Below are 26,727 nucleotides of genomic sequence, written 5' to 3'. Positions count from 1 at the left end.
CCCCCCCCCCCCCAAATCGTTCAGTTGTTGCTGTCTTAACACAAGTTAATAATAATCTCCTGTCAGATCTGTCTTACCGTGTCCTCCATCCAGAGCTGCCCTTTTCAGAGCTGCTTGAGGCATGAGGGAAATGCTCCTTTTTCCTCACAAGCCACTTGTTGTTTAGTGATTCCTGAAATTTCGTCTGGAGCAAGAGGTGGTTCTTCGTGTGTTACGCAATAAGCACCAAAATGGAGAAAGCAGATCGGTATTAATTTTAAAAGACTTTTCATAGACTCCTTAAACACTTTTTTTTTTTTTTTTGTGGTACTGCTTAATGATTTGCGTGAAGCCAAACAATTTTTCCCGATACGAGGTTTTTCAGATGGAAATGCCAACTGCTTGTGTAGCTTAACTTGTGTAACACAGTTCTAGTTGCTGGGTATCTACGGCTAAAGATACAGGAGCCCAATTCAACCCTTGCACGCTTTTCAGTTTTTGTGCTCTTAAAATATTAATGCAAGTAAAAAGTTTCTTAGCATTGCCCTTAAATCGGTGGTTATGGCCTCCCACAGCATCACAGAACGGTTGAGGGTGGAGACACCCCCAGAGGGTATTTTGTTGAGCCAGTTGGACCCTGTTCCCCAGGACCGTGTCCCGGTGGCTTTTGAGTGTCTCTGGGGAGGGAGGATCCACAACCTCTCTGGGCAACCTGGTCCAGTGTTTATCCTCACGGTAAAAAAAAAAAAGTGCATTGAGACTGACTAGCCTGTGTTTCAGTTTGTGTCCGTGGCCTCGTGCTCTGTCCTTGGGAACTACTGAGAAGAGCCAGGCTCTATCTTCCCTACACCCACCCCGCAAATGTTTACCCCTGAGTCTTCTCTAGGTTGAACAGTCCCAGCCCTTTCAGCCTTCCCTCATAGGGGAGGTGCTCCAGTCTCTTAACCACCCTTGTGGCACTTTGTTGGACTCTCTCCACTATGTCCCATTTTTCTCTTGTACTGGGGAGCCCAGAACCAAACGCATTACTCCAGGTGTAACCCCACCAGTGCTGAGTAGAGTGGAAGGATCACCTCCCTTGACCTTGTGGCAGTAATTTGCCTAATGCAGCCTTGGGCAAGCTCTTGGCTCGTGTTCAGCTTTGTCCACAGGGACACTCAGATCTTTTCCTACAAATCTACTTTCCACCTGAGCGACCCCAAGCATCCGCCGGCGCATGGAGTGGCTCCTTCTGAGGTGCAGGATTTTGCACTTCCTCTTGTTGAACTTCAGGAGGCTGCTGTCAGCCGATTTCTCCAACTTGTTGAGGTTCCCCTGGATGGCAGCAGTTTTCCCTCTGGATTGCTTCTGTGCAGATAGCTCAAACTGCTTGTGCTTACGCATAGCCTTGAGGATATTTAAGGGTACACCTGTTTCTGATGGTACCAATAGCCCTTCTCTTCACCAGCTCTGCTTTGAGTCATAGTAGTTTTACCATCACTGTGCAGATGGGGTAGTTAATCCTAGATCTGGGTACTCAGGTTTTTGCCTACGTGGTTTAGGAACATCTCTTTGCAAAAAGCCAGTGCTGTGCCCTTCCAATACGCTACAGGTACCTTTAAGCTCAGGGGGTTGATGTATAGAGCTTCTGCTGACATCCCACTGGAGTCTGACCTTACCAAACAATGGAGAGGGAGGCATCTACAAGCCAAGTTTAAATTTCTTTGATACACACTGGGAAATAGAGATGGTGAGCTTTCAACCAGACTAGGTCTCATGACCTTTCTTATTACCTTCTCAAAGGCTTCCGTGTCTGTGAGACTTTTCACTTTCACCTCAAAAAGTTGGGAGATGAGATTTATTTCCTCCTTGGAGAATGGTTCTTCCTTTAGCAATATCTGACTTATCTCGTGAGATTTATCACTGTGTAAAACTGCCGAGAGCTGGAGTTTGAGAGAGAATGTTTCACTAAGACAAGCCTTTAGTGCCTAGAAAAAAAAAACAACCAACAAACCACTGTATTGAAAGACCTGGAAGCAGTCAAACACAATTATTTACAGCTAACCACTGACTAGAGATACTAATAAGGGGGAGAAAAAAGATGGAATCAAGCAATAGCAGGGTGCCAAGAGTGGTTTTCACTTCCGAAGCCTGTTTAATCTGGAATAATCACTGGTCTAACGGGGATTTGATACAGAGCACAGCTGTGCTGCGCAATGGGGTTGCTGTGCAGCTGTTAAAGACAAGATCGGGATGAAACCACGGTGCCTCGCATGAGAGGAATCCTGCTTGGGATATTTGTGTTGTGCTGGTTTCTAGACAGTGCTGGTAGCCCAACTTGCCACTCATGAGAAGAACCATCGTTCATAAAGGGCAGCTTTCAGCAGGGGACTGAAATCCCCGTGTGTACACTGGGAATCCCTTTGGGGAAAATGGGATGATAATGGCCGTCCCCCGCAATACAAAAGTGCGCTTTAGTGAAGGCCGAATGGGAAGAGTTGCATCACGTCAGGACATTAGGGGAAGAACGCTGCCGTTGCATTTTTTTTTTTTTTTCCTCAACAAATGTGTCTGGTCTAACTGCGTTCTCTGCGTCAGGGCTACAACGATGCGAGTGCGAGCTCTGACTGTCCCACGTACTGGCCGGCTGGTGGTTGGAATGTAGTCGTCTGTTCTGATCCCCTTAGCTGTCAGGGGAACAGGCAGGTGTTTCCGAGTTAGCGGTGTCTGTGCGCAGGCAGGGTGTTAACGCGTCATCTGGTGGATTTTTCTGCCGTCTCGCTGTTTTACCTGAGGTGCAGTAGAGTTCTTTGAATTTTGAATATGAATCTGTCTGTGTGACTGTAACGGCAGCTCAGGTGATGGTTAACTGTCTTATTGAATCTCTCCTTTTCATTTTTACTATTGAAAGTTGTACAAAGGTGTTAACCCCCCCCACACACACTTGTAAAATGGTAATCTTTTACAAATATTGCTGTAACGTCATCACCTTTGGAACACGTTGATGTACCTGATAAAAAAGCCTCAGGAAAAGTGGGTTGGCATCGTGACTGAAGTCAGCAGCAGCGATGTGAGCTAAGCAGTGCACGAGGAGGAGAAGGAAACTTCCTACAGAACTCAGGCAGTCCCTTAGAACGAAGAGATTGTTCTTTGAATCCTGAGAAAGGAAAAAATACCCAGAGCTGAGACAAGGGCACTGCAGTAGTGAGCTCAGCTGATGCAACTGTTCCGGTGGTTTGTCTCAATTTTAGGGAAGTTAAAAGATTCAAATGAGAGAGCTGGGGATTATCCATGTACACAAGACAGCAGCACTGCCATGAGACTTTGCTTGATACTCTGTAATGTGAATCTAAAGCCTTCCTGCATTCTCCGCTCCTAGACAGTTTTATATTTGTATACACGAACTTTCGAAAACTTCTCTCTCAACACCCCAGAGTTTTAGCAATAAATAACACTAATTATATTTAACAAGTAACACTCAATAAATTTAATTACGACAAGTAAAATGCTGATACATTGCTGACTTCTATAAAGCTGAGCTATAGAGAATTAGGTAGAAATGGAAGTGGTAGAACTTGGACATGAGGAACTGAGTGACCGGAGCTGATTTAATAAACTTGCTTTGGGTGTGACATTCGCGTTAAACATATATTCAGGCTTAGTATCCTAGAGTTTGTGTTCAGATATATCTGGAGCACACTATTAACGTTTGGGGATTTCTTACATCGATATTTTTTCCTAGAAAGCATCGAGCATGCTAGGCTTGAAAAGTGTGAAACGTTTTCGCATTTTACTTCCTAGTCCCAGAACTTAATGGATATGAAAATATTGCAGAGACTGGCTAGATGTGAAGTTGACAAACCTGATAAAAGAAAGAGTTTCTGAAGGCGTTGCCCGGGGCGTTACTAGGAGGTATTCTGGAGGCAACGCAGAGGTTAATTTCTGGAGCCTGCAAAGAGAAGGAAAAATGCTCCTGTAAAAAGCGTGTATGCACATCAGGTCTGCAGAGTAAGAGGGATTAATGGCATAAAAGTTCATTTAAATGTCAGCTTTGATTTGCAGTGAGTACACAGAGCCAAAAAATACCACATGAAAATGGAGACTGTTTAAAAAAAAAAACCAACAAAAACCCTAGCGAATTGTAGTAGTTCATCTTGCCAGTTTTCTAATTAAGTAAATGAAAGTGTGCTCCAGCCCTGGAGCTCTGGCTGTAGTTGCCGTGATTTTTATTATTATTTATTTAATACTTATAAAAGTATTACTTATAAAAGACCCTGGTGAGTTTACCTAGACCAACGCCATGGTGTGCGAAGAACTGTACGAAGAAAATGAGAGAATCCTTGCTCCAAGTTACAAAGGAAATATGTTTGATCACTCTATTATGCAATCTGCAGGGATTAAGTAATGCAAGAATTAAGTGATGTGTTCAAGAAAGATCCCACAGCAATAGAAGAACTGACTGTGGAGCTTGTGGGACAGAGGTTTGACTTCAAAACAGTCCTACACCATTGTGGAGCACAGATAAATGGAATTAAATTCCTGACATTTGCACACTGGTCATTCTCTACTTGACCTCACGTTGTAATTGGTAGACGCTTCGTAGCCTGTTGGCTGAAGAAATTTTTGGGTAATTGTCGTCTGTTGGAATTATCGGGATGTTAAAAACTTACATCAATGTGAAGTCTGAGAAACTGGAGGATGGAGATGCCGTACTGATAAATGACAAACTCCCTTGCAGAAAGGGTTGCAGGATCAACGACGGTTAGTTCCCCGTCCTGAGTCATCAAGGCATCGTGTATACCCCCAGAAGTATTTGCTGTTTCGGCAAGATTAATTTGTTAATTAATTTCATTAGATTAATTTGTTTCTATTTGAATTTTGTTTGTCCAAGATGTAACACTGCAATGCAAGTGTATAATACGCTGCATTTTTCACCTCATAGTATCATTGCTCAATACAAAATGAAGCCCTTCCGATGCATTTTCAATTCTTTTAAGAGTTAAAGCGCTCAATATCCTTAGACAATGCCCAAAATTTGTTCTTACTAGTGAAATTTCTGAGAACTAAGGCCGAGCAAAGCGACGTTATTTATACGGGCCTCAGAGCTGGTCAGCACCAGCCAATGGTTCTGTGTTCTGAGCCTTTCCCCTTCACCGGCAGAGCACTTCCTCCAAAGAGGGGAGCGATTTTATTATGTGTGTTCAGGAAAATCTTATCACAATTAACACAACAGACAGCTGAGTGTTGAAACCGAAACCTTCGTGTTAAACTCAAGTTCTAACCTTCATATAACAAAGAACGGAGGCGAGATTTTACCTTTGTCCAGCCTTTGACTTCCCAGGAGTCCAGCTGCCGCTGCATGGCTTCGGAGCTCGTCATTCACATCTTTCAGAAGACCAAGAAGGAAAGAGGCTTTTATACATTTAGTTTTATCACCACCTGTGTAAACAAATACGGAAATATTGCTTCCTCAGCAATCCATCTCCTACCTTTTTTTTTTTTTTTTTTAGCAACTATTTCACACATTGGAATTACGTAGACAAGTAAAGTGAAAGAGGTAAATACTGTTGCTGTTTGGGGCATGACAGTGAAGTCTGGTTGAAGATGTTAATGTTGCAGAGAAAATATCTCTCCAAAACTCTTGACATGATCCAATTCACTAGTTTTCTCCTTTTTCCTATATCTCAAACATTAGATGGAAGTCTGTTTAAACAGGAAGAACGGATGTTCAATTGAAACCCTCCAAGTCCAAACATTTCTCACTCTCAAATTTTGTTATATTCACATTTTTTTGAATAATCACATTTTTTTCTTAACAAAGTTGTCTTTGTCACTGATGCATTTTTATTGATGAAAAGAATTTTCACTCTTAACTCTATAAATAGTGACTTTCTAGCAAAGTGTCAAATTCCATATCTCTTTTTCTTTTTTTTTTTTTTTTTCCCCCCCAGGTAATGAATACAACATTTACCTGTTTAATTGCTCCAAGCCCAGAATTTGGTTTATTATAAGGACTACATCACTGCCAATTCACAGCTGTAGGCAGCTTGCTTCTGCAGATATTGCATGTGACTCATATTTTGTTGTTAAGGAGACAAAAAGGAGAGAGTTGACAGGAAAAAAAAAAAAAAAAAGCCTCTTGTGAGGTTGTTTTGTGCAGCTGTGTTTGTGGGGCAGTAGTCAATAAAGTGCCTTCAGGTGTTTACCACAGAGAGGTATCGTGAGCTGTGGGTTCAGATGGATGGATCCTGCATGCCATCAGGTGTTCTGGTTTATTTAATTTTTGTTATTAATCACCAATGTTGGTCTACTGGAGTTAAAACTGACAATTTCCTTCATCTTCTTGCACCGGAAATATTATCATGATAATCCCACCCTTAGTTAGGCTGGAAATAGTCAAGTTTCATGAGCTAAAATAAATGAAAATCAATACTGCCACAAAAAAAAAAAAAGACTGCTTAATTCTGTGTGTGTCCATTATTTTAATGCCGTCCTGCTGTTTAAACAGCCACTAATTAATTCTAAAGTGCTGACGGATCTGAAGGTTTCCCAATTTAACTAAAATCACCAACGTTTTCAAGAGGAACTAGAGGTGATTAAAAAAAAAAGAAAAAAGGGAAAAGTAGTAGCTATATTGTGAAATTACCGCTGCGTAATTCGTGATTCGCTGAAGTACCCGACAGCCGCGGAAGGCTTTACGCTGAGACCCAACTACCCCGTTTCCATTGTGCGTATCTGGCAGCAACTTGGTGTTTACCCGCTGAGTATTCCCATGAAGACAGCCGCCTTCTGAGGGAGTTAGACCAGGCCTAGAGCTGATCTTAACGAAGAGAGCCTGGATGAAGAGATCTTCCAAGCACTGATGATTCAGGCTCCAGCTACACGGACAGTTGCCCCGTGCTTGTTCGGAATGAAGAGGGAAATGTACGTGTTTGCAAGGAGTACTTTTGCTAGGGCGTTATCAGAGCAACGTTCTTGGAAATTCCACTATGCTTTTTGTTTTTAGGGTTTCGGGGAAGGATATTTCATTATAACTGTACGCTTTGCATACTAAAATTTCATCGGCAGTTGAACAACTTGTATTTTCCACCTCCGTTTGCCCATATATGGCCGGCGGACCGGTACTAAAAGCCTGGTCAGAGTGTAATTTGCAATTTTAATGTTTTCACCAGGGGAAGTAAAAGCTTTACTATTGATTTCTAGGTTTGTACTGGACTTTCTGTTGTCAGACTGAGGTTAGATGTTCTGTTCTGCGGGAGCTGCAGGACTAAAATCACGGAACCGGTTCATGTGCATAAACACAATGCATTTTTATTAATTTTTTTTATTTCCAAAGTTTAAAGCATCCCACTTAGGTTTTCGAGGTAAACCAGCTCAACTGGGATGCATAGAAAATGCAAGACATTAAAATTATGCGCCACCCTTTTCTCATGGTCTTCCCTTTGAATTTTAACTGCCTTTCAGCTTATTAACAGATTAGTCTAATGGAGTTCTGTTTATACTTATAGAAACACTCTAAATGTGGAGGAAGACATTAATTATTTTGCAAAATATACTTTTTTTTTTTTTTGTGAGGTCTGGCAAGAGAAACTTTGAGCCTTACAAATGATTTCAGGGCTGATCCCACCCTGCAGCAAGTTTACGCCAGTGGTGAGGGGTTTACTCATTAAGTGCCAAGAGATCTTTAATTCTTACAAAATGGAACCGAAGTCTAATTTTCAGCTGTCGGATGGGAGAATCTCCTTCTAGATTTTCAAAGCTGATGGGTTCCAACTACATGTTTTTCAAGGCCAGAATAAAATAAGGTACCTGACAGTACCTTTATCTCCTCACTTACCTGATGTCTCGGGTGATAAACTACTTTTGCTATTTTCCTCCAGCATCTGAACCGTAGACTTGAGTAATGAGACCAGGTTTTGCTGGATGACCTTGCATGTACTACGTGAGATCCCACTAATGCCATAAAATCTGGTTGTCTGATAGTTTTCAAAACACTGTTGTGACCCAGAGAGAAATGCCTGAAACAGCACAAAGGAGACCAAGGCCTTTTCAAAAAATAACCACTGAAAAAAAAGCATCCCGGTATTCTTTGCATTCTCATGACAACTTTATATTGTCAGTTTATAGCCATCCTATGCACCTTGTCCAGTGACTCAATAAGAAGCCACAGCACTTTGCCTCAGCACCTTAAAAGCCTTTTGCAACGGTTATGGTTTCACAGATTGCAACTCTCAGATTTTATTTTTTTTTTCCACATGCTTCAAGCTGACATAAATTTGTAAGATGTGATTTGAACTGCATTACTTGTATTTAATGCCCTCAGTTTCTCTGGAATCCATTTGTAAGTGCCGTACATGTGATAAAATGCCTTCTGTTCAACATTGTGGTCTAATAATCCTGTCTCATTTGGACTAATCAGATGATATTTAATTAACAGTGATGGTGTCATGGGAATGAGAGAGCAGAAGAGGACGACAGAGAGACCTCCCGGGGAACTGAAGAAAGAGAAAGAGGATTAGGGAAGTGCATTAATTTTAATCTTTTTATTCTAAGTGGTCCGAAATGGAATGTGGAAACCAGTTAATGCAAAGAGTCAGGACCAGATCCCGAGGCTATTGAATTAATGGAAAGATTCGCTGAGTCTTGTTAAAAGGGTTTGGGTCTACAGTTCTTAAATCACAGGTTATGGGATTTAAAAGGTGCCTTTCAGAGAGGGGGACTTGTGATCCTCTGCGCTCAAGCCTATCTGAAAATAATTTTGCATCCAGACAAAAATGTTCACAGGACTTGTAGAATGTCTGATGTCTTGCTTCTTCCCTAGGAAGAGCAAAACTTCAGGTGTCCAGCTGCTTAAAATCTCTCTGCAAATAGACAAACTGACAGCTTGGTGGTTGGACTAGATGATACTGTAGGTCCCTTCCTAGTGAACTGTTCTTATTCTATTCTATTCTATTCTATTCTATTCTATTCTATTCTATTCTATTCTATTCTATTCTATTCTATTCTATTCTATTCTATTCTATTCTATTCCCTATTCCCTATTCCCTATTCCCTATTCCCTATTCCTATTCTACTCTATTCCTATCCTATTATTTTTTCTAACCCTGCTTTTGAAAAACTGCTTTTCAAAGTGAAACTCAGTCGAATTTCCAAATGTCCCAGACTTTGATGTGTGCTGTATAAATCAACTTCTGCAATTCTCATTGAAGTTTTTTGTTATTTTACAGGGCTCTGATTTCTTGCAGCAGTGTTCTTGGATGAATGTTCTCAGAACACGGCAAGTGCTCATGCTTTTGCTGGAAAGTAAGTCACACGATTGCTTTTTTGTTCGCGGGAAGGTACCTTTGTCTGCTGCATTTGGACGTTTGACAAGTCCCTCAAATATTCCAGTTTGGTGTACGCAGTCTCCACACTGGCTTGTTGTCTCAGGACACATTCCTGAGACTCAGAGGCTAGGGCAAATATGACCTGGAAGAAAAGATACAAAATATAAGCCTGCTTCAAGTGAATTGTGAAACTTGTCTTTTATTTGCTTTCTTACACATAATCCAACAAGTCACTGGCTATAAAGCTGGTGCAACTGCAACAGCTCTAGGGCACTAGTGTCTGGGCAGCCCTTGAAGAACAGTCATGGAAACTGAAGGTGATGTGAAGGCCCCAAAAAACCCCTTTCTGACTGTATTTCAGTTTGCCATCTGTTCAGTCAGCAAAAAGCTTCGTGTTTACTTCAGCTGGTGTTGCCTGGACAGAAGGAGATGCGTTCTCTCTGGTACTAGGTAACACTTGGAGAAGCACTGATGATGCTTTCAAGGGCTGAATATGGATTTACCTGTGTGGGAATCTTATAAGTCTTTAGACATTTCGTAGCATTCCCTGCAAGAAGGAGGAGCGGAGGGAGAGAAATTAATCTGTGTGAATACCCCATCTGATTGCACCTGGATTCAGCCCTGCAGGGAATATCCACTGCTTTTTGGCAGAGTGGAACCTCCTGATCCCGGGGATCCGTTCCAGCTTTAGCAGCTCGGATTTTATATGCCAGGTTGCGTTTATTCTCTGTCAGTGACTGCTCAGCTCCTGACGTAAGGAGAATCTTCTGCAGTCAGGAAAATAAAGGAAAGCGTTTTTGTCAGGTCTTCCCTCCAACTCCAAAGCGCAGCCTGTGTCCGCTCCTACCTGCGCTGCTGCAGTTCTACAGTTCCATTGGATTTCTTTCCTTAATGAAATCCAGCTCCGATTACACAGTCCAGTGAAACGTGGCTGTTGCCAAAAGTCTATCATTAAATATCTGATCGATAGGTGTCTAGGATGACAGGGGCTGTCACCATTTCTTTTTGTTGTCATTGTTAATGCCTGTCTTTCCACTTTATTTTTCCCTTTTAGTTTTTGGTTTTTTTTGGTTTTTTTTTTTTTTTTTTTTTTTCATTCTGGGATGGAGAGAAGGCCAGATGGGAAAGGAGAAACCCTTTATCAGTTCCTGGAACTGGAAATATCACACTATACTGGTTTCAGAGCTTTCATTTTACAGTGCCTCTCTGAGTTAGACCAGAGTGTTCCGTGCAGTGATACTGGGCATGCTGAGCCCAACCCAGCAGCGTCCTCACCTTTCTGAGCTTCAAGTTTGTTCCTGGCTCGGTGCTTGAGATGTGGCTCCTTTGCTTTTCTCTCTCTATTAGCTGCATATATATTCGTTGTTCTTCTAGTCGCATCTTTTCAGCGAACTCCATCAGCTTCTCCAGTGCCTTTCTGATCTCCAGCAGAACCTGCATTTCCTGTTCTCTTTCATCTCTGTCGGCTATAAAGAGCAGGTATCAGCAGCAGCACCCATTGACAATCCTCTGGAAACGGGCTGAGCAAACCTGAACTCACTGTGCTTCACCACGTCTACGCCAGGTTTTAGAAGAGCCCAAATTTTCAGATCCTACCTCTGTATTGTCTCGCTTCAGGAGGACATAAGTAGTTTGTAAGGCTTAAGCTAACCTGCCAGAGGGAGCAAACATCCCAGAAAGCGATGTGCCACCCTGCCTCCCCCTCTTCTGGTTGTAGCTACCCTGTTGTACCTTTGAATAGCAAGGAGAGTTCGGTGGCCAGCTGGCTACTAAAATATTTTGAGGTGCGTCTCTCGGCTTCCTGCAAAGAGGATCCTTTAAGAAAACGGCACATTTCCTCAATGTCTTTCACTTTTTCCTTGTATTTTATCTGTAAGAAACAGAAGGGGAAAGGGAGTTTTGGATAGCGTTGCATACTCGTGAGATAGTGACCCGCTGTGGTACTCTCCCCTGACGTAGCAAGAGGCCGTCTAATTTGGTTATTGCTTTTTTCAAGCCTTTTAATTATTCTGAGTGTGTAGAAACTGATTGCAATTCCCCCGTTTCCCATAGCAGAATGAATTGTGGTGTCCTTGCTGTCTACAGACACATACTGAATTTGAACTCTCGATTCTCTCAGGACACCTGGCACCATTCCCTGAACTGCAGTAACAAGTGACTCCATTTACGTTTTTGGTTTCCACTCTACTGGGCAGGGAAGGGAATTGGATTCAGAACACCACCACGCTGGGAGCAGCATCGGTGATGTCCGAATGGGATTCATGTGACCAAGACTCCCTTAAAGAATTTTTAAAGAACTTTACGGAAGCCATCTGCAAAAGGAATGCGCCGTACCTTCTGTGCTTTTCCCTCTGTTGCAGCATCAAGAACATGAAGAAACAGAGAGTTCAGCTTTTTAAGAAGCTCTTCTTCCTTTTTACTTCTGCAATGCCAGTATATGTGCCTTGAATTTATTTCCTTTTCTAGAAAGTCCAGCTGTAAAGCAACGACAGACACAACAGCTCAGATTTGCAGGAAGCTGAAGGAAGGTTATTGAAGCTAGTGATGACATCTCCAGGGCTTTGGACAGCAAATATCCAATTTTCCTGCCACAGGTGATGAATGCTTTGCAGTCCTCAGTCTGTGTGTGTTATAACTCATGTCTGAGTGCAGTGTGTGTTTTGGGGTAGGGGAAGGATATGAAATAGAAGGTACAAAGATCAGCAGAAGATGCAGAGAGAAGGAAAAGAAAGAGCAGATAACGAGGAGAGGTAAGTAAAATGGCATGCACCTTGTACTGTAAGAAAATTCTACTCGTGGGACATAGAAAGAAGCGAAATTTCCCTTCAGTAGTGGAAAAGCACCAGGAAAGAATTTCCCACAGACATCAAACCTGTAAGTAGATATAGTTTGCTGGAGTTGTAATTACCAGATCTGGATCTGCAGCTCTTCTGGGTAAAACTCCAAGAGACTGAACAGTGGGAATTACATTGTGTGTCCAGGGGTTGGTTTGAGCACCTATAACGGGCCCGGTTTCACCCGTAATTGGACTTATGGTTTTGGCACCAATTGTGATGGGGACAAGGCCTGTGGATAAAGAAAAACTCAGTGTGATGCTTAGAGTTTAAATCATCACTTCCAGCTGCAGCCCTAGCGAGCAGCTTTTACTGACGTTCAGACGGATTTCAGGAATGTTCCTGGGCTGTAAATGCTGTGTACCGCGTGTTGGACCAAGGCACTGCGGATCTTCACCTTTGGATAACATCTGTTTACGGCTGCCTCACTGGGAAGAACATCGGAATAGTTCTCCTAAAGAGTACAGGAGGTTTTTGAAGGGCTGAAAGCCACGGTGTGATCGGCTCTCAGCCCTAGCTCCCCTTCGCTGTTATTCTGGTGTTGTTCTGAATGTTCACACCATCAATACCGGTGTTTTACTGTCAGTGTTGAGGTAGAAACCAACCCGTTTTCGTAGGGCGATTTCCTCTCTTTGACAATAACATGTCTGAGTCTCTTTATTGTTTACATCCAATGCAATTTTCTGCTTTACCTTTTCCGTGTCTGTCTTCCATGGTTCCTGCGAGAGGGGAAGGCTGCCTGGTGTTCCAGTCACAGTCTAGTCCCAGAACTGGCACCATCAAAGTGGACCCACCAGGATCTGGGATTTTCATTCCAAACACTGCAGGGATCCACAGCTCCGTGCCAGGATATTTGATCATACCTAGTTCGTTCAAAAAATGGAAGAAGCATAAACCATTAAATAGTTTTGTCATCAACAGAACCTCTTTCACTTTCAGAGGCTTACAAGGCTCTTCCTTCTGCTACAGCTTCCTGATAATACCCAGATGAGTTCATCGTAAGGTTTGCTAGAGTGGCTATTTTGACAGAAAACTTCCGAGCAGTCTGAAGTGCTCGTGTCTTGGCCAAATCCTGGGATGGAAACGGGGATATCGCTGTAGCCTTCAGTGTCATGACACCTGCTTACTCCTTAAAACAGTCGGGTTGTTTTATACCTACCCAGTTTACCACCGTTACTCTTGAGACTTGAAGCTATTTGCTGTTTTTTCTCCAGGCTTTGCAAGCAATGTATTGCATGATAAAGCCTAGTGGTGAAAGACTTCTTCATATCTTCTACTGAAGCCTTTAGTGCTGCTAATCTCTCTGCTACTAGACAGGAATCTTCCGAGATAGATGCCTTGAAGTGCTTCAGAGCATTGACCACATGGGTCTGTGCTACCAGCCAGTCAGCTTCCAACACTGCTTGGTAACCTCCACTGTGGGGCAGCACCTTGTCTTGCCGAAGGTGAGCTCCGTGTACCCGGGCAATTTTTCCACTCAGAGGTTCGGTGAAGGAATCTCCAAGAAGCATTAGATTTCCAGAAGGACCCACCAGCCCGCCTAGAGGTATAACTTCTCCTGCAGTCGAGGAAGAGGAATTAAGATTTAGGACATCCCCTGGCAACTCATCACTATGGTCCAGCCCTTCCCATTCAGAAAAAGTCACGATGATGGTTTACTTCAGTGGAAACAGAAATGGCTCTAATGGGACATATGGGTGGGCAAGAGTTTAAGGCTGTTTATAAAATAATTTGGCTCACAAAATGTTCTTAAATAAGTCTTGTAGTTTCTACTTTCGAAGATTAAGGTGCCCACTCCTTTTGAGTCTCTTCTCAAAGAAGATACACTTCTAGTGTATCTTCTAGCATGAGTCATAAGGAATATAAGTATGTGAAAATGCTTTTTTAGAATCTAGACCTTCAACCCCCCAGGCCTCTAAATAATGCATTTCATGCTACTTTTAGTATTTGAATATAGCAATTGGATCGTCTTTAACTAAATCAACTTCAGTAGTTGGTGTAATAGTTAATGTTGACCTCAGATGTTCCTCACAGTTTCACTGTAGTTTTATTGACCTTTAAAGTGATTAATTGTAAAATAAAGCTATAGAAAAGAGAAGGAGTACTGCCTGTAAAAGCTAAGTTGCACAATTGTTCCACAATTGCCTCGACAAAAGAAGGCAAAGGTGTGAGGAACATAAAGACTTTTTTAGGCTCATTCTGGTTTGTGCCTTGAATCGATCAGTTAGGGACAGGTTGAATGAAGAGTTCACGCCAAGCTTACGAGTCACGACGAGCATTCACCTACCAGTGTTACTATCCAAACCGACTCCGAGTATTGGAACGATCTTGCCTCCCTCTGGATCAGTCATAGGGCCCCCAATCTCCAGAGGTGTCAACATGCCAGTAAGGGGGTTAAGGTACGTCCCACCGACAGTCAGCTTTTGCCCAGTGTGAGGGTGGATCGTAACCCCAAGCACTGGAACTTCTATTTCTGTCACTGGATCTAGCATGAGTCCTCCCATAGCAAACATTTTGTCCGGGCACAGGACTGGAAGTTTTGTCTTCACAGGTAGGCCAGTGTTGGGACAAACTGGGTAGGGAATGTAGGGAAATATTGGCACTTCGGGATTATGACGCTTACCTACATGTAGAACCAGAAGAAATTTAACACAGTTATGTAAACTAATGATAATGGCAAGGAAGCATTAGAGCTCAGAGCGGACACCGCGGAGCTTTCAGATACTGCTAATACAGGTTTGTTATCTTTAGGTCTAGAATTAAATGAACGACTGTAAGCCCTTCCTGACAAGTGTATAGTTTTGGTTTGTTTTTTTTAATTTAATTTTTGCTTTGACAATTCCCGTAAAGTTGCAAGTTTCTCAGCATATAATGGTTTTCATAGTTTAATGAGCAGAGGGGCTGAAATCTGTCAGGAACAAGAATACCTCAACGCTTCCTTGGTACAAGCCTTGTAACATCTAATACATCTCATCCACAATAAGTCTTATATCTGGCTGAATGACACTCTCCTCCAGTGCCATGCAAATGAAAAGCTTTCTCAGATTTTCTTTAGGAACAAGAATGTGTGAGTATAGCAAGTTAGGGTATTTTTGGGTTTTGTTTTGTTTCAACCAGCACCCCCACTATAACTGTACCCCACAAACAGGCAGCTGAAGCGATTGGTTATTGCATTGTGGCACTTACCTGAAGCAGAATCAACAGCACAGACCAGCCTAGATCTGATGGGATCGTACCCGATGTTACCAGCTACGTGAAGTACCTTTCCAGTCTCAGGATGCAAAAAATGATTGGGAGGAACCGGCCCAGGGCACCGACTTGCCAGCAGCATGGTGCAGTGTGGGTAGGGAGTTAGCAGTCCGGTGACAGGATCCACGCAGACAACGTCGGGTGCTCGGGAAGTGCCATTTGAGTCTAAAAGCAGTTTACAACAGACCGGGAGAGGGGAAGAGGAAACAGAATCACAGAATCGTCTGGGTTGGAAAGGACCTTGAAGCTTCTCCAGTCCAACCATTAACCCAGCACCGACAGTTCCCAACTCCCCCAGATCCCTCAGTGCTGGCTCAGCCCGACTCTTCAACCCCTCCAGGGATGGGGACTCCCCCCCTGCCCTGGGCAGCCCATTCCAACGCCCAACAGCCCCTTCTGCACAGAAATCCTTCCTAATATCTAGTCTAAACCTTCCCTGGCACAACTTGAGGCCGTTCCCTCTTGTCCTGTCACTTATTATAAACAGCCTGTAGACCTTGCGGAAGGAGGGAAGGAGTGCTGGTGGTTTTTCAGAAATCGTATGCAGGGGCAGAGATGGGGTGAAAATAAATAAACTGATCTTTCTACTGCCTTTTACAGAAGATGTCTGTGGGGAAAAGTCTGTAGATAACTCAATTATCTCTCTACCATCTCCGCGTGAGGAGACTTGATGTTTCATGATTGGCCTTTCAGGACTTTCGACTTCGTTGCCTCAGCCTGCAAAGTTCATTTCAACATCCAAAGCCGCTTTCATTGTGCTTTTCTTCCTTCTGTTCCTTTCAGAAGGGTGAGAGGAAGCGGTGCCTTGGTGTCGGGGTACCTTTTACATCTTGTCATAGCAAACCAGGTGCAACAATATTAGAAAGCACGTGGCAGCAGATCAATTGAGCTCACTGAGACTTGCCTACGGAATAGTTCATTTCCCGCTCTGTGGGCAGGGGATGATTGGCAAGTAGGCAGTCAGGGATCCTGCGGGATGCAAAGCTGAGAGTCTTCCTAAGGAAAAAATGTAGACGAGTTCTACTGATGACTTTGCTTTTGTAACAACCCCTTAATTCACAAGTTGTTAGAAGGAACTCGGTGAGGACATCTTCTCTAAATACAGTCTCTTTTGACTTTGCAATTAGTTCTTTTGTGACCTGACACAGGCCTGCCTGCCCTTCCTTATACACTAATATCATTTTCAAATTAATTTCTAGAGGTTGTAGTTACCCATTAGCTCCTGCTTGGTAATTATCCTGGTTTTATCTTTGTTAAGAAGGTGAGCTCCCATTCCTTCACCCAGCACTCCCCATGCTTTGAGGCGATGACTCTCCTTTGTTATGACGCTTGACATCTTGCTGCTTGCAGCATCCATCTGGGCTAACAGGCTGGAATTCAAGAGAGGAAGATGGTTACTTGCCATCTGAAGAGAAGGTGAAACAGTTTAAAGGGAGCAGAAGAGAAAGGGTTGTGATGGACGCGCAAATGATATCTGCACTTCGGCAGTTAGAGAGCCTGATGTGTGTTTGCTTCGGGTAACGCGGTAAAAAAGATCAATTCCCCGTTTCTCTGTTTTCTTGTTAATGACACCGTTCTGATTCCGACAGGGCTAAGAGCTGTCAGAGCATGGGTGGCACATGACTGCAACTGGTGGGATAGCCCAGAGCCAAGTCAGCTGCGAGCACAAGACCCTCAAAATATCGTTGTCCCCAAAATTACGACGGGAATCTCCACAGGTTATGTCTCTGAGGTTTTTCAGGCTTGTTTTACCTAAATGTGGAATCGACAATCTGCATCATCTGATCTTCTGGATCAAGAATCAGTTTTCACCTTCCGCATATCCGTATTGCCAACCACGAGCCAACATAATCACTTGCCACAAGTGCTTTCTAGCTACCAAAAATGAAGTCGCAGCAGAATTTTTCACTATGTTTATTACCTCGTATAGTCTGGCCGGGGCTGCGTTGTTTGGTTTCCTTCCCAAACCACTTTATTCGTCAGCATCTCCGCCACTTTCAGCGCCTCTCGCAGGACAGAATTGAAGGTGACGCAGTGCTCCTCCTGACATTTCAGATCACGCTGTAACAAGTGCATCTGTTTGTTCACACTTTCCTCATACTCAGCAGCCAACTGTTTCCTTTGCTCTATTTCTTCTTCTGCCTAGGTGGAATAAAAGATCCAAACAGCTTTTTTTTTTTTTTTTTAAATCCAAATGTAAACAGAGACTGCAGTTTTTCTGCTCTTTATTCAAATGGCAAAGATTAGAAATTTAAAATTATGTTGATGTGTTCATTTGAATTTGAGCATACATATGCTGACAACTTTAATATGCTGAATTATAATTATCTAGTATGTATCCAGACCCGAGCAAGATAATATCTTAGGGTATCCTTTTAACAAGTGATGTAATTAGTCCTTAAAAAGAAAATTAGCTTTTGCAACTCCTTCCTATGTGGCATCCACATTTTTCCAAGTGGGACAATGAGAATATTTCTGTTTTCAAGACACGAAATCCTCTCATTCTTAGAACTTTTGTAACAATATAAACAAGTACAGTTCTGATGTGGAAAAACAAGTTGCAACACATGCCGGAGCAGATGAATGCGTGTTGTTTTCAAAGCTGAAACCTCTGCTACTGGAGCAGAGAGACGAGAGCTCCCAGAAGAAGCTATAGGATGCGTGGATGTGTCGGATCGAGAAAAGAAAACAAAAATTAGTGATCTTTCAGATACGTTTCTGTGTTAGCACAAAGAAGCAGCAGCTACGTTAACTGCCTTAAAGTCCCAGTGTAGCCCGCTGTTCACAGAATGTTAATTGTTTTGCAGCCTGTGAAATATGAAATGTCTACAGTTCCAAAAGTGAGGTTTTACTTGACCATGCCTAAAATTATGAAAAGAGAGTACTGAGAATTTGTTATTCCATGTGTAAGTGTTGCTGAACTGAGCGTTACCTGCTGGTTTGCTTTTAGGTAAGCCTCTGCTAGTGTGCTCTCATAAGCCTCTGTCTCTTCTGGCATGCCCAGTGTCTTTATCCAGAGGTTTTTCAATGAAGATATTTCACTGGTAAGCTTGTGATATATAGTTTTTACCTGAAAAAAAACAAAAAGAAAAAAGAAGGGTTTATATAGATTATATTAGGACTCTAAGAGAAGATTTGGAAATGGCAAAGTCTCTCTTCAAAATAGCGCACTCTGTGAAATTAAACACAGGCTGGTGTCTGAGTTTTCAGTCCGGAACACTTGAGGGGTACCTTGGCTCAGCGGAGGGCGCGAGGATTTCCCCACACTCCTGACCTGTCCGCCGCGTGCTGCAGTGCCAGCTCCCTCTGCTCTCCCCCCACACAGGTAGATTCATCACTAGGGCAGCAAAATGCTATCCCACTGATTTCAGTGGAGAGATTATTATAAAATTCAAATTACAGAATGAGGCTCCGTATCTGTGTTACTGGGTGTTCGTTTATTCATTTATATTTGTCCTCAAGTTAATCTGCGGCTCCCAAGTATTTGCCTGGGAAATCTGTATTGTTTTCATTTTACTGATGAAAAACTGTGGCTGGAAGATGAAGTCACTGTCCCAAAATGGTATCAGTTCAGTGCAGAACCATAAGAAAAAGCAAAATGTTCTGCCTCTTTTCACTGCGTTACCTGGTATAAACAACACGCTTAAGAATACGGGTACAAATTTGTGTTTCACGTTCTAAAAAGACGAAAGTTGAAATAGAGGATGTGCCTAATCGCCAAAGGCTGATGAAACGGTGGTAACAGGCAAAGTGACAGGGTTTAGGCTCTTTCTACATAAATATGGGAAGCCCCAGCGCACAATTTACCTCTTCTGTGAAGTGACCCAGTTTGGTTGTGATGGCTAGCGACTGTCTCAGCAAAACGTCAAAGAAAACGTTGGTATTGAATGACTCAAGGTCTACCTGTTCTTCAGGCTCCCAACCATCCCCCTTTTTCAGGACGCAGTCTGAAACACGAATATTCATTTATTAGCATTTTTTTTTTCATTTAAGGCCTGTTTCGAACAAAGAATGCTTTGCACATCACTGGTATTTGTGGCCATTGCGTGTTGCTACGCGTGGGGTTCCGCCTCCATTATAGGCCAGTACCCAGGTAGACTCACTGTTGTTGGACCTTTTTGTTATCTGACCCGTTCCAGCAGTGCTGCAAGAGTCGTCGTCCATCCTACCTTTGTCCTGCAGCGAGGGGTGACATTTTTGAATGGAAAAGAGTCTTGCTCTGTTGGAGGAGTAGCTGTCCAGATTATACTTGATCTGCTGCCGTCGAAACGGAGGGCAGGTGGTGCCTTTCTGGTGCCAGCTGAGTCCCTGGCAAAGAAGCTGTAAACCACAACAAAATTAAACAAGTTCCTTTTCTTATTTTGACACTTTCTATTCAAGTGATTCACACTTTATTCCCTCAACAAGCAGGATGCAGCATCACCTGTTAGGCAAAGACCCTGAAAGTCTGTGTTCTAAGAACATTAATCAGTTCTAAACCAGAAGAATTAGTAATCCCAGCAGATAAAGCTGAAACTAAGGGAAAGGAAGGACAGTTATCTCTTGTGTGGATCTGCTGGATGAATTAATCACATTTTCTATCATTACCTCAGTAGTCTGGTTGCAGAAGCAGCCTGTTGTTTTCGTAACACACTAGAAACGTAAAGGAATGGCTCTTTGGGTGATTAACAGGCTGAAGGACCGTTGTGGTTTTTAATTGTGAGGCAGCACAGCTGATCTCAGGTGTGTTGTGGTCACTGGGACTTTTGTCTGAATCGGGAGTACAAAACTGGATGTCACACGAATGACCACTGGAGAAACATATTCACGACTGATGCTCTCTATAATACCTTTCTAGGACATAGCTACGTCTTTATTTTCAGGCAGGCTCGGTCAGGCGTTAAAGAAAAAAAACAATTATCTCCTTGATGATCTCATTCCTTCCTGAAGAGCTGCGAGTTGTGAAGGATTTTGTTATGGTTTGAGCTAATAAATCAGAAAACAGGAACGAAATTCACCTACACCTTGAGTGTCTCTGGGTGGCCAGTGTAACAGGTAAATATAACAGGGCTGTGGGGGTGCTGGATCAATTCATAAAGGTGAATTTTTACCCCATATACAAACCAGAGGTTGAGTCACAATTTATTCTGATTTTCAACTTTACAGGTGATGCTTAAGGGAACAGATAGCTTGTGGGTTCACTGCACAATATCCTCTAAAAAATTTGTGTAACTATTACTTACTGTCAATACCACAGAGGCAATAAGCAACAGGAGGAGTCCTGTGATTACTCCAATAATTGCTGTCCAGTCGGGTTTCAGTAGGAGGTCTCGTTTTTTTGCAATGCCCACCTGGACAACGTATCTGGGTGTTGTGGGGAAGAACGGCCCCTCTTCGTAACACTGTCCCCCAAGTGGCATCACCCTAATGTACTTCATAAAACGAGCATAAAGAGAAAGGCCAGTCACGTGTCATTGCAGCTGATTTAAATATGCGTGCTGATTTAAATACGAGTCAAAACTTCGCAGCAGCTGCAGCATTTTGCACTCGGGGGGGGGGGTAGCACACGTGCATGCACACTCACATTTATTGCTATGCACACCTCTACAGTACGATGTACAAAATTATTTTTTTTTTTTAAAAAAAAGCTAATTACATTGTAAATGTAATTACAGGGTTCCTTGGTACGAACCATTTTTTTGTGTTGATTGCTACTTAGCCGCAGCACGTAGGTACCGGCGTACTGAAACTGGAAAAGGAAGATGAGGAATTCGTGGGAGGCCTCTTTTACTTCCTCTCGGAGGCGTCGAAGGTCTCCCCAGTCGAATTCAGCGTTTGTGTTGTACAGGTTGTTTCTAGGAGCAAAAGTACAAAAGTCAGTTCTTGTCGCTACCTGCTTTTTGGGTGCAGGCTCATAATTCCAGCAGACATTTACCGAGGCCAAGCCGTCGCTCAGGGTTCATCCCTATCACTAAATAACCGAGGATCCCTGAGAGTTTGGGCACTGAACCTCTGACTGCCCACACAGCTCTACTGTTCATTCACCCCAGTCACCCCTGGCTTTGTTTGGGGCTCCTCCTCCAACTAGTTGTCCCCAAACCAACTGTGAAGTAGCAGCAGTTAACCCTAAGCAGTGTGGGTATTTATTTAGCAGTGAAGAAATAGCCACTGGGACCCCTTATCGGTGCTGAATCACCGCAGGTGTCAGCATGGAGAACCTGGAAACCACATGTGGGGTTTGTCATCGATTACGTGTCCCTGGTGCTCTTCGTTTCTTTGAAACTCTATGAATGGCAGAAATGAAATAAAAAATAGACCTAGGAGAAGAAACCCACGAAACCACCCAAACGAGTAAAAGCCGCAAAGTCAGAGCTCCTAAGATTTTCAGTGAAGTAGGAACTACTCGTTTCCATTTGGGTTAGTTTACCGAAACCCAAACCTCAGCTCCAGTATGATTCTAAAAATAAATACAAAAAAGGGGAGAGAACTTCAGGTCAACTCGAGGGACTACACAGCGTAAGTCAGTGAGAAGTGAAGTTGCAAAGTGTGTGAACACAGGTCAGAAGCAGCATCAGCGAGACATCAGAGACACCATGTGTGTATTTAATTGTGCTTGTTTTGTTAAGTGAATGTTACTCTCTTAATGACTTACATGCTGCTTTGTACTGGGCCACAATGTCTCCTCTGTTAAAAAGACATTGAGGTATGTTTAATAATGAGATTTCTGCTCCTCCTAGTTACGTTTTCCCTTAATTCTGTGTTGAAAAAAAAAGTGAATACTTCAGCTTTGTTCTTTATAGCTTAAGGAAAAATGCGTTAGCGAAGATCTTCCCTGTTTAGCATTCGTACTTACACGTCGTAGACAGGGTAGTGCTCCTTGGAGACAACGAACGTGATGCTAACGTTAACATTAATGCACGTAGTAGGATTTAAGATGCCAGTAAATAGGATTTTTGAGGTGGAGTTTGAAGGTCTCGGGCTCTGGACCCGGGAGCAGCTGCGTTCGTCATGGCCAGACTTAACTGTAAAAGCACAGAACTTGTTAGGTTCGGGTCATTCCCGATTATTTTCTGTCCACGGAACAACCTCAGGATATAGCATTTCCTTTTCATTTTTATGACTAAGCTTTATACATGCAAATTTGATTGCCAGAATAAGGTTTACTGTCATGACAGGCTGCAAACACGCCACGGACATTTTCCTGACATGGGATGGCTGTGCACCACGTTTTCTTATCTTATCTTTTTTTTCTTTTTTTTTTTTTTTTTTTTTTGCGACACTTCTGCTGAGGTGCGGCTGGGAGAGAAGCAGCGCTTCTTGCAAAGTCAAGCAACCTTCCTAAGGGATCCGTCCCTTTATGTTTAGTCGGTTTTGGCTTGCCTCAACATCTGGGGATATCTCTGCAGAGACTCAAGTCCTGCTCTCCAAGAAAAATGCAAGTGGAAGGAGTAATAAGGAAGTGATCTGACATGCCCAAAGCGGAGGGGAGGGTGGTGGAGATTAGACCTGAAGAACAGAACTGAAGTGTGGCTCGGGACTAACGCACCAACGGGAGACGTGGGAGGAAAGTGAGAGAAGCTCAGGTGGTTGCTCCCAGGCTCTGTCCTCCCTGCAGAGCCGGGGATGTGGCGGCGGTAGGGGGCTGTGTGCCAGGGTGTGCACACACACAGGTCAAGGTGTTCAACAGTGACCCCGGTTGTTCCTCATCACCCCCAGGGTACAGGGAGGGGGGCAGAGGGACGCTGTCTGCTGAGCGGTGTGCTCAGACTGTGGCTGTCGGGGCTCTGGTTTGTGGTGTGGAGAAGGTGAGGGGTTTTTGTTTGACTTTCCCAATGCTTACTGTGAGCTGCTTTTCCGGGAATTTGAAGACGGTGAAGGCTGTTTGATTTATCTGTTGTTATTTCCTACTTGCACAGGGGCTGGTTGCTACGACCAAGCACAGTTCAACCTTAGAGGAGCTGCATTAAGTGCATCCTTTGGCTTTGCAGCAGAACTTACCTGGGGTTGTTGCTGAAGAGGTGGTTTTGTGCTGTGATGAAGCCTCGTTCAGCATGATGAAGTTGTGGAATAGTTGTGGGTCAGGGTTGTACACCCCTAAAAATCCTTTCCCTGAAGGGGTATAAAAAGTTTGGGTCACTTCTGGTTTTCCATGCATTAGACTTTGCTCTTCCTTCTAATTTATAGTTTATCTGCTCACCAAAGACCCCAAGTAAGACTTAAAAAAAATCTAAAATGAAATGGTATATACTTCTTAGTACATTTCTCTTGTTCTAGGGCAGTGTTTTAAAACCATGCTCAGGCCTTACTCAAAGCCTTTAGAGTTTGTTTAGTGTTGCAAGACCCGTTCTTTAAGTAGCAACTGGTTTAATTTGACTGAAGTAAACGAAACTGTGCAAAGGTACCACGGGCAAATGATCCTATCCGACTGTTATTGCTAAATTTTCACGTGGTTGTGCAAATAGTGCTTTTGTCCTAGTGAAGAGAAGCCTTTGACAGGCAAAGATCTTCTTTATCTCTGTTTATTATAATTTAGGGAATGGGAGAAAATCTCTGAATATCTGTCCTTTCCTCTAATATTGGAAAGATAAAGATTTCAGATGTTCTGGGACTGAGTGGGATGAATTCTGTTTGGAGTGAGAGCGTGCAGCAATGCAAATTCATCAAGATATAAGCATCAAGTTTTCTTATTGTGTGTATTTATAAATATCATGGAAAGGCTTGTTGTGTATCTAACACCCAGGGAATAATAAAGCTCTTGTTACTCTTTCCCTTACCACTCATTTTCACGATGTAGGTTGGATGGGTGTATTTGCTTTGTTCCGAGGTGCAGACGTCTTTAAAAGAGAAATACGGTCTGAGTAGAACTGCTCTTAATTCTTCTAGGAAAACAGCAGTCTAAGAGAAAAAGAGTTCAAACATTTATTTTTTTTTTTCCCCATGAATTTTTCCGCACAGTTGCAATGTAAGACCAGGTGTACAAAAATGTGCTGTGCATATAACAGTGTCTGGGGATTTTGTTGGTTGTTTTCTATAATTTTCTAAGAAAAAGGGGAAAAGGTTGTACTTTAGTAGATTAAGAAAACAACCATAGCTCTTACCTTGCTCCCGTTTCTGTAAGTGATAAAAAGCTGAGTGTTTTTCTCGGTACGGGTGACCTGCAGAGTGTCTCTTTGTTGCCTTCTACACTGAGAATTACACACACTCTCCAGACTGTCAGGCTGACAAATGCAGAGGCCAAGAACCTTGTCGTAGCCTTGATAATCTGTGGGGACTGGACAAACCTGCAGGAGGGGGAAAAAAGGAATAAAATAGCAGTACAAGTAATGTCCAGGTGTTGCTTAAGTAAGGAGGGAAATCTGGACTTTGCAGGTTGTAGAAGAGGCGAGACCCCTTCTGAAAACGCTGATAACACTTGGTTGCTGTGCTGGCTTGTGTTTTCTGAAGGAAGAGCTTGGGAGTTTGCTGTTAGGGTAGTTTCTGCATGGTCTTTGCGTTTAATTAATGCAAAAAATCGAAATACCTTCTCAGAGCAATAACGAACCCATCCTGTCTTGGTTAAACACTGTCCTTCCTGATTTCGGGAGGCTGAATCTCGACAGGTATCGTATGCTTGTCTGACACAGCGCCTTCCGTCACCGAAGGACCTCCAGTAACCTGGAGGGCATGTGCAGTGAGCGTCACGGGGCTGGAACGAAAACAGAGGTGTTTGCTTGGGAAGCTGCGGTCTGATGCATACACTGTCGCGTACCTTGCTTCAGGGAGCAGCGCACCGTCTCTGACCAAGGGCGGGTGGGACTCTGATGTCCGCACACATACCCGTTGCCTTCCAGTGAGGGGGGAGGATTGATGTAGCCCTGAAGAAACCTGGACCACACGTAGATCTGGTGTCCCTGTGCCCCTCCCTGGGGGTCTGTGTAATTGGAAATGAGGTGCAGGGCTGAAGGCTGTCAATGCTAAAGGGAAAGAGGCTGCCCAGGGCAGAGCAAGCGAGGCAGAGAGACTGCAGAACAAGATGTGGAGTGATACTGGTGCGTGTTAAGGCTGAGCAGTTTTCGCGGGACCGCTCCTGTACCTGAAACACTTGACCTTTCCCAAGACAGACGCAGGTCTCTTGCCCTTCCGCAGGCTGCGCTGCCTCCGAGCCGCATGGCAGACAGGCTCTTTGGCCCGAAATGGGATTAAAAAAATCCACCGGGCATGTCAAGCAGCTGCGCGATGTCAGCGGGGCTCCTTCGGAACGAAAAGTTCCTGGGGGACACGGAACCGGTGTGGGGCTTCCTTCGGGGCAAAAAAACCCTTTGAACAGCAAAGAAAATCCTTGTCAGTTTTTTCTCATCTAATGCCGCTGTATTATGCAGACGGATGAGTTAGTGTCTTTCCAGTTCAAATACTGTAGTTTATGTCATAACATTTCAGCTAAACGAATCCCATTTCATCAAAAATGTTCCCCCACTTCAAGATTGTCTTTACTCTGCAGTACAGCAAGGAAGTTTTCTGATATGCAAATCTTATTACAGTAAAATTTACTGCTCTATCCTTGTTGAAGCTTACTTACCTTTTACAACATGGATTTCAGCAAGCCCAATCGATAGTCTAAGAGCTCCTGTAGCATTCAGCAAAATTAAAGCTTGACTGCTTTTTATTTATTGAGCAGTAAGTGATTGAGAAGCATTCTAAAGTAAATTATGTAAAATTCTGTAAATTATCTGCAAATACCTGCTGGACAAATGGGCAGATTCTGTTCTCTTCTTTTGCAGTAAATTCCATTTTGACAGTCCTCATAGTTTTGAAGCTGTAGCTCCCCGTTGTCACAAGGCAAGCTTGAAAAAATACAGAAAATAAATAGAAAAAGGGCCATTTATCTATCACATTGAGCGGCTTGAGTTGCCAAATGTGGGTGACGGACGTGCATAAGCAGAGCTTTCCTTTCAGCCACTGAATATTGAATGGTCAGTGAAACTTAAAACATGCGGATACATTGGTGTAAAATATCCACGGCAGTTATCTGAGCTTATTCTAGTCCCCTGCAGGTCACATAACACAAGCTCTACTCTGTCCAATATAAAGAATTTACATATTAAATGTGACTTGCAGCACAGGTAAGTGCTTATTTATAACTCCAGGCAAGGTGCTGCTGGGGTTTGTTATCTGCAGTTATCAGGGTCTTTTTTTTTTTTTTTTTTTTTTTAAAGTCTATGAATCCTCATTTACCATAAGGGATCGTAGTCTGGGATATCCTGGGGTTTTTATTTCTGGGAGAGGCTTCAAACTTTAGGATGAGCATAAACCAAAAAGCTGCTGGGCAATTAGTGCTTCTCGGTGTTTACTATCGAAAATATAATTATTCGCGGCTGTTTTGTCCCCTCTTGTGCTCAAGGGAT

At 43.2% G+C, this 26,727-nt stretch overlaps 1 protein-coding gene across 1 annotated transcript in view; it reads right to left on the bottom strand.

The window, feature by feature from the left end:
* The window catches only part of LOC113488562, a 27,212-nt gene extending 983 nt beyond the window's left edge, over positions 1-26,229 (bottom strand). The window contains exons 1-30 of the mRNA XM_026863816.1: positions 26,063-26,229; positions 25,419-25,642; positions 24,867-25,031; positions 24,445-24,627; positions 24,121-24,241; positions 23,345-23,455; positions 22,200-22,368; positions 21,039-21,201; positions 20,590-20,778; positions 19,537-19,687; positions 19,175-19,314; positions 18,300-18,437; positions 17,289-17,509; positions 16,580-16,737; positions 15,305-15,532; positions 14,406-14,741; positions 13,278-13,676; positions 12,811-12,981; positions 12,193-12,350; positions 11,619-11,759; positions 11,016-11,154; positions 10,560-10,750; positions 9,301-9,426; positions 7,796-7,976; positions 5,275-5,397; positions 4,629-4,780; positions 3,821-3,907; positions 2,969-3,115; positions 1,752-1,946; positions 78-202 (exon numbers count right to left, since the gene is read on the bottom strand). Coding sequence (XP_026719617.1) covers positions 78-202; positions 1,752-1,946; positions 2,969-3,115; positions 3,821-3,907; positions 4,629-4,780; positions 5,275-5,397; positions 7,796-7,976; positions 9,301-9,426; positions 10,560-10,750; positions 11,016-11,154; positions 11,619-11,759; positions 12,193-12,350; positions 12,811-12,981; positions 13,278-13,676; positions 14,406-14,741; positions 15,305-15,532; positions 16,580-16,737; positions 17,289-17,509; positions 18,300-18,437; positions 19,175-19,314; positions 19,537-19,687; positions 20,590-20,778; positions 21,039-21,201; positions 22,200-22,368; positions 23,345-23,455; positions 24,121-24,241; positions 24,445-24,627; positions 24,867-25,031; positions 25,419-25,642; positions 26,063-26,204 — 5,174 coding nt within the window. The 5' untranslated portion in view covers positions 26,205-26,229. The remainder of the gene's footprint in view (positions 1-77; positions 203-1,751; positions 1,947-2,968; positions 3,116-3,820; positions 3,908-4,628; positions 4,781-5,274; positions 5,398-7,795; positions 7,977-9,300; positions 9,427-10,559; positions 10,751-11,015; positions 11,155-11,618; positions 11,760-12,192; positions 12,351-12,810; positions 12,982-13,277; positions 13,677-14,405; positions 14,742-15,304; positions 15,533-16,579; positions 16,738-17,288; positions 17,510-18,299; positions 18,438-19,174; positions 19,315-19,536; positions 19,688-20,589; positions 20,779-21,038; positions 21,202-22,199; positions 22,369-23,344; positions 23,456-24,120; positions 24,242-24,444; positions 24,628-24,866; positions 25,032-25,418; positions 25,643-26,062) is intronic.
* Positions 26,230-26,727: the final 498 nt, after the last annotated feature.

This window comes from Athene cunicularia, assembly GCF_003259725.1.
Source record: "Athene cunicularia isolate RWA chromosome 24 unlocalized genomic scaffold, athCun1 chr24_part1, whole genome shotgun sequence".
Classification (NCBI taxonomy): Eukaryota; Metazoa; Chordata; class Aves; order Strigiformes; family Strigidae; genus Athene; species Athene cunicularia.
Note: the sequence above shows the minus strand (reverse complement) of the source record. Positions and strands in the feature narration are given on the sequence as shown.